Source organism: Rhizopus microsporus (genome assembly GCF_002708625.1).
Source record: "Rhizopus microsporus ATCC 52813 unplaced genomic scaffold scaffold_2, whole genome shotgun sequence".
Taxonomy (NCBI): domain Eukaryota; kingdom Fungi; phylum Mucoromycota; class Mucoromycetes; order Mucorales; family Rhizopodaceae; genus Rhizopus; species Rhizopus microsporus.
This window is the reverse complement of record NW_019671917.1, coordinates 673,391-679,390: the sequence shown is the minus strand read 5'-3', so window position 1 is coordinate 679,390 and position 6,000 is coordinate 673,391. Positions and strand designations below refer to the sequence as shown.

General features: G+C 36.2%; 2 protein-coding genes across 2 annotated transcripts; one reads left to right on the top strand and one right to left on the bottom strand.

The window, feature by feature from the left end:
• Positions 1-492: 492 nt before the first annotated feature.
• On the bottom strand, positions 493-1,628 carry RHIMIDRAFT_310751 (uncharacterized protein). The gene is made up of 3 exons (XM_023614685.1): positions 798-1,628; positions 714-746; positions 493-662 (listed from the first exon to the last, which is right to left on the bottom strand). The coding sequence occupies exons 1-3, from the start codon at positions 1,581-1,583 to the stop codon at positions 588-590; spliced, it is 894 nt and encodes a 297-aa protein (XP_023469844.1). The 5' UTR covers positions 1,584-1,628; the 3' UTR covers positions 493-587.
• Positions 1,619-5,993, top strand: RHIMIDRAFT_265325 (uncharacterized protein). Its single transcript, XM_023611808.1, has 15 exons — positions 1,619-1,699; positions 1,754-1,803; positions 1,856-1,977; positions 2,029-2,156; positions 2,224-2,401; positions 2,455-2,755; positions 2,821-3,153; positions 3,207-3,351; positions 3,405-3,632; positions 3,686-3,922; positions 3,981-4,455; positions 4,503-4,684; positions 4,744-4,993; positions 5,046-5,170; positions 5,218-5,993. Exons 1-15 carry the CDS (start codon positions 1,643-1,645, stop codon positions 5,782-5,784), a joined length of 3,378 nt encoding a protein of 1,125 aa, XP_023469843.1. The 5' UTR covers positions 1,619-1,642; the 3' UTR covers positions 5,785-5,993.
• Positions 5,994-6,000: the final 7 nt, after the last annotated feature.

The following is a 6,000-nucleotide window of genomic DNA, read 5'->3' as shown; positions in this document are numbered from 1 at the left end:
ATAAATCATAAATCATTAAAACTTGCATTGGACATGCAGAGTATAAGATACCAAAAAGGGTATCACCATGAAACGGTTTCAACTTCGTTCTCCTTACAGCAGCTTTAAAAAAATCAATGGGAAAAAAGGTAAAAGGGCAGTTCCCACCCGTAGTGGTAGTGTATCCAAGTAACTTCTCCATCGTGCTATCTTACAGCCGTGCCAGTGCTCTAGGTTTTCCCTGCTCTATTGCTAGCCTCGGGCGGTTCCCCAGTATTGAACAACCTCCCAGCCTAGACCTACGTCCAGGCTCGAATGTTGACACCAGACTCTGGAAGACACTGACTTCGACGAAGCACTGAATACACCATTGTTCCACCAACAGATGAATTCATCCTCTTAAAGACTGCAGCTCTGCTTACAGAAAGGCGCTACTCTTTCCAGTCAACTTCGGCAAATTCCGGTTTCTTTCTTAGTTTGCTAATTATAGCGTTTTAGCCAAGTTGTGGGGTACAAAAATTATATATTTCTTTAATTTTGTTTTTAAATAAATCTTTTATATACCACCTTCATCTAAGGTCTTTATTGGTTTTAATTATGCTTTCTTTTTAATCAAGATTGTCATCTTCATCAAAATACTTGTCTTGGATATCTCTTTCTTGCTGGTCAAGGTCATCATATTCCTATTCAAGTATAGTTGGTTATATTATCCATTTATTTATAGGCGCACTTACTTCATTATAATCAACTGCTGTGTAGTCAAAATCCTTAAACATAACAATGAATATCGTTGTCAACACCTTTTAAGCGACACTTACATCTTTCCCTGCCAAAAACTTCTCTTCTAGTAATCTTATAAGCTCCTGTCTTTGCTCTTCCCTATATTGCATCACAGCTTCAATATCTTCATCCTCCACCTCTTCAATATTCCCATCGTCTGCCTCGCCTGTTCTTTCAGAAGCTATACTACTAGGTGCTTCTTGAATATCTTTCATTTTTATATCTTCATCATCTGTATCTTCTTCTTCCTCAAATTGCTCTTCTTCAATTTGTCGCTGCTCATCCAGCCTATCACTAACATATTTTCGATCAATATTGCTCAAAATTCGGTTGACTAGAGTAACGTCATTTTCAAAAGGCTTGTTCTTTTCACTTGCTGGTACATGTCTTCCTACAAATTGTTCATATAGTTCTGGTTCTCTTAATTGCATAGCTTCATCAGAAAAATAGTCTGAATGCCGTAATTGACGTTTAAGATATTCATATCTTCTGTTTAGTGAAAGAGTGTGTAAAGCAGACTTTTGTTGTCGTGCATTTTCTCTAGGTAATAAGGGTGGACTTTGCTTGTAAAGAAGAGAAGACAAATAAAAGTTGACTTCGTAATCATCTTGTAGACATTGAAATAATGAAAGCGTACTTTGAGATAAATGGCGACCCCATTTGCTAAGAAATAGCCCAGGATCTAATTCAAGTGTTGATTTCATTTGTTCAAGCTTTTCCTTGTCGCTTAATTCGACTTCTCCTAGCCTTAATGTCTTAAAAGGAATATTGTCCAGATTCTTGGCTACATACAAAAGTACTTGTTCTTGCGTAGTCTTGTCCATGAAATGCTAATTTATTTAAAAAAAAGTTTATGCATTTTATTTTATTTTTATTTTTATTAATGATGACAGCTGTGGATGATCATCAAACAGAGAGACGTGTTGAAGCAAGATTTAAAGTATGTGAAAGTATAAGCAAATGTTGCCAATGCTAAAAAGTAAAGAGATTTTAGTCAGATCTTGATGGAATGTTGGAGTATTTTGAAAGGAATCCTTCAGTTCGGTAAGAGAGACAAAGTAATGCTTCATTTATACATTATTCATCAGATCAACAGGGAAGCCATTACAACAGAGTTACTTCAAGAACACTTTGATACAACCTTTGATCGCACCAAATCCTTTACAGTGTCTGCAGCATTTGCAAAGGTTTTGTTGAATGCTTTGATAAACAGACAAGGTAAATCTACTACAAATATAGGCGTACGTAGTATTGATCAAGCATATGCAGAGTATCATAATGACTTTTCCGTGCCAAGGTTTGCGGATGGATTAAGAACAAGTGAATTTTTGAAATTGATAGACATGTATGATCTATATACGGCAGTTATTCATCATTTATATACGCTTGATACAAGAGTAAGAGAGAGAGAGAGATAGAACAGGATTAGGAAAGTCCGTATTGCTAAAACAAAAGGATTGTTAGATTGCACTCTCTGCTCTACAGGATATATTCAAAGAAAACGCGTCTGACGTAAAATCGCTCAAAGCAAACTTATATACCACTTATATCAAGCTGCTATTTACTCTTGATGTCGATAACGAAGACTTTTATCAGCAATCAGAGGATGCATTTATAGAAGAGATACGCCAAGGTTCAGAAGGTACGCAAAACATAATAACAGGGGAAAAGGGAAATAACCAAAAGTCAGTATAGATCCAATAGGTCTCTTTGTGATTGCAAACTTACTTCAGCAGATGCTCATACAGGCCTCGTTACAAAACCGTAACAAAACAATGGGAAATAGTATGAGTAAAAGGGTATCAGGTATACTTTCTTTTATGGGAAAGATACATCAAATATGCCCCGGAGGGATTCCACAGGCGATAGTTGCAGCCATACCAGCGACCTTTCGATCACAATTAGAAGCGTTTCTGTCTGAATCCAGCTCCACAAGCAAAAAAAGAAAGTTATCATATACCATTTATTTGCAAAATAGAAACTGTCAAAATACCAGGTAATTATCACTGTGTTTCTAATGCTTGTGTAAAAAGAAACGATTGGCTCATTCAATTGCTGTAGAGCATACGAGTCAAGATTAAAAGAAGCATGGGAGTCTGTTAAGCATAAAGAAGCTGAGCTATCTGAGCATGAGACAGCCTTTGTCTTGATTTGTAGCCACCTCGAAAGAAAGATCATTCCTACTTTTAATAAATCATCAAGTAGAAGTTTACAGTCAAAAGAAAAATATCTGATAGCATTTGAAGAGCTTCAGACAGTTATAAGAAATAGTGATACTGCAAAAGAGTCACTGATGCGTGTTAAGCTATGGTGCATTAATGTCTTGATAAACAATGATCGCTTTTGGATATCTGTGCTTAAGATCATGATACAGTTTATTGATATATGGTCCAGGTAAGAGTGGTATGATATCTAGAAGAATAAAAGCCTTATCTTTTATACTATAGAGATATTGTCAAAGCAGGCGCTGAGACTGTAATAGGATCATTCATCGCAAAAGAAAAGCTTTTGGAGCCCTTCAGTAAACGTCTTTCGGAGCTCGTTAAACTTTATGAGCAGTCAGGAGATAAGAACAACTTGTATATTATTAAAGTAAAATGAAAAAAGGATGTTTAATTACAGCATATTAACTATTTACGCTGTAGGATGCTTGTCTGATATATGAACGATCCATCGATTGCATTGAATCACCGGAATATCTTAACTCTATTAGGCAGTTACTATTCAACGAGAGGTTACCTTGCTTTGGACTAGCAGAAATATGGAACATTAGGTTTAATGAAGAGTTGACATTGATAATTAACCAAATCACAGTAACAGAAGATGATGATGAATGTTTTACTATGCAGAGCACAAGCAAGAAGTTGGTACTAGTAAGTGCATAAGTGATATAATCAGCTCACTTGAACTCAAATTGATTTCATAGATGTCAATTCTATGGCCATACAAGGTTGTATATCAATTGATAAAGTCTTCCATAGGCAACAAGAACCAGTATAAGGCCATTGTTCCTTTACTCAAAAGCCTTGGTAATATTTGCACTTTAACCAAATCATCAGATGCTCTGCCTTTGATTGTATTTGCAGACATAACTTCTTTGGAGGCATTGAATGATTCTATGTCTAAAGAAATCTGTCAAGTATTCAAATTGCTTTTTGTGAAGGTATTTATAGGGTAATAAAAACGATACCGTTACTAAAAGAACATATATACATATATAGAACGACAGCCATTGCCCAGTAATACTACAAGACCAAGCAAAAGGATATATGATTGATATATTCTTGAGCAAGTATGTTTTTACAGATCTTATTGTGATGAACACCATATCAGATACGGATAGAAGCTTTAAAGATCAAGAAGCATTCCGATTGGCTCTTTATATCTTCAACACCTTTTGCGAGTTTCCTCCTGGAAAAGAACAGGACTGGAAAACGTTTATTTCTCAACTTGATTATGCTCCTGTCATGTACAGCGTATCTAGTCAAGTAGGATCTTATTTCATTTACCTCTTGGGCCTCTATAAGCAATCGGACGGTTCTAGACCTCCACCTAGAGTCGAAATTCAAGATAAAGAATTGATGCTGAGATATCTGGAGAGGCTAGCTATATTTATGCAGCATGATAACGACAAATACGGCAATCAACCATCATGCTCATCATATGATCTCATACGATCATTAGAGTCCGCAGCAGGTAACAAAGTAAAAGAAAGTAATGCTGGTTTTAACCTACTTCTTCAGACAACTGGGGACAACTACTGTGGCTTGACCATTTTCCTGCTATTGCCAAATCGAAAACATTTCGGAATATATCAAAGGATGGTCAGGAGAATGGTTTGAAAGATAAGTTTTCAAAAGAAGGATGGAACTATTTGTTCAAAATGTGCTTGCTGTCGACTAGGATGACAGACAACATGTTCGTGGTAAGTCTTTATCATTTTTTTTTTTATTATCACGCAACGGTAACATCATTCGACAACAGGTCACGTCAACTTGGAAGGAAAACTTGGAGTGTTTGTGGATGCATCCATATGAATGCAAAGTCATAAAAGAAGGATTTCAGCATGCTCTTCATCCACAAAACGGCTTCAGTTTGTGTCCACTCTTTCCAAAACTGATTGTATACTTTCTTGGTGCTCTCTTTGAAACACTTCCAAGTGAAGATGTGATAAGAAGATATGATTATGCTAACACTGGATCCAAATATCTAGTACATAGATTGACGCGTGCAGGTGACAAGACATGTTGTTTCCCCTCATGTATGTTCTTACCGTATATTATTAGGATTGAAGCAATATTTTTCTATTCTATATACGATGGAGCTCATAAAAGATCAATTAAGAAAAGATTATGACGTTGTTGACGAAATGGACTGTTATTATATCTCGAGTTTAATCAAGACAATACGCGTATGTTAACATCAGTACATCTTTTACATTCTAACTTTTCTTAACAGGAGCTTGTTGACTGGAGCAAGTTATGTCATGTTCAAGGAACGCCTGGTTATCAGCAATTGAGAAAGCTGTTGACTCAAAACACAAGTGACATTGAATGCCTTAATTATGCATCCTATACAAATGACAATGATGCGCAAGGTAATAGTGTTCCCATTATCAAGATATACTATCCTTTACTTGGCGAAGAATCAATATCAAATCGATCTCTTGCCCTTCTTACCATCACGCACCTTTGTACTTTAAGTGTAGAAGCTAGAAGAAATGAGCTTATTAGTGCCCTACTTTCTATGCTAGTTATGCAAATAACAGAAGGTCTTATCGATTCTCGTCAGCAACAGCACTTTAACACGATGCTCTCCAATCAGACAAAAGATAGAGCTAATCGATGGCGTAAACTAAAAAGGCAAAAGAAGGTGATGATCTATAGGCCCATCCTATCTAATGAAGAGGAGCTTGCTGTCATTGATTTTGTTAGGCAGCTTCCTAATGCTGACCAAGTACTTCAAGCACTGGGACTAAACGGGCCAAAACCATTGGATAATATGAAACAATTATATTTCCTATAGCTGAACCAATAAAATAGCAAATATAAATAGTATAAATGTAAAATCATTTGTCATAGCGACTTCTATCCACCGATGAGTGTCCATTGGTTCACTTCATACGAACTATCGCACGATTGGGATTACACAAAGGAAATCAAAGAATTCATGCAAATGGTATCCATTCTAGACTATCAGCCTTGGGAGGTTATTAAAGTAAATCAATTGAATAGCCACACA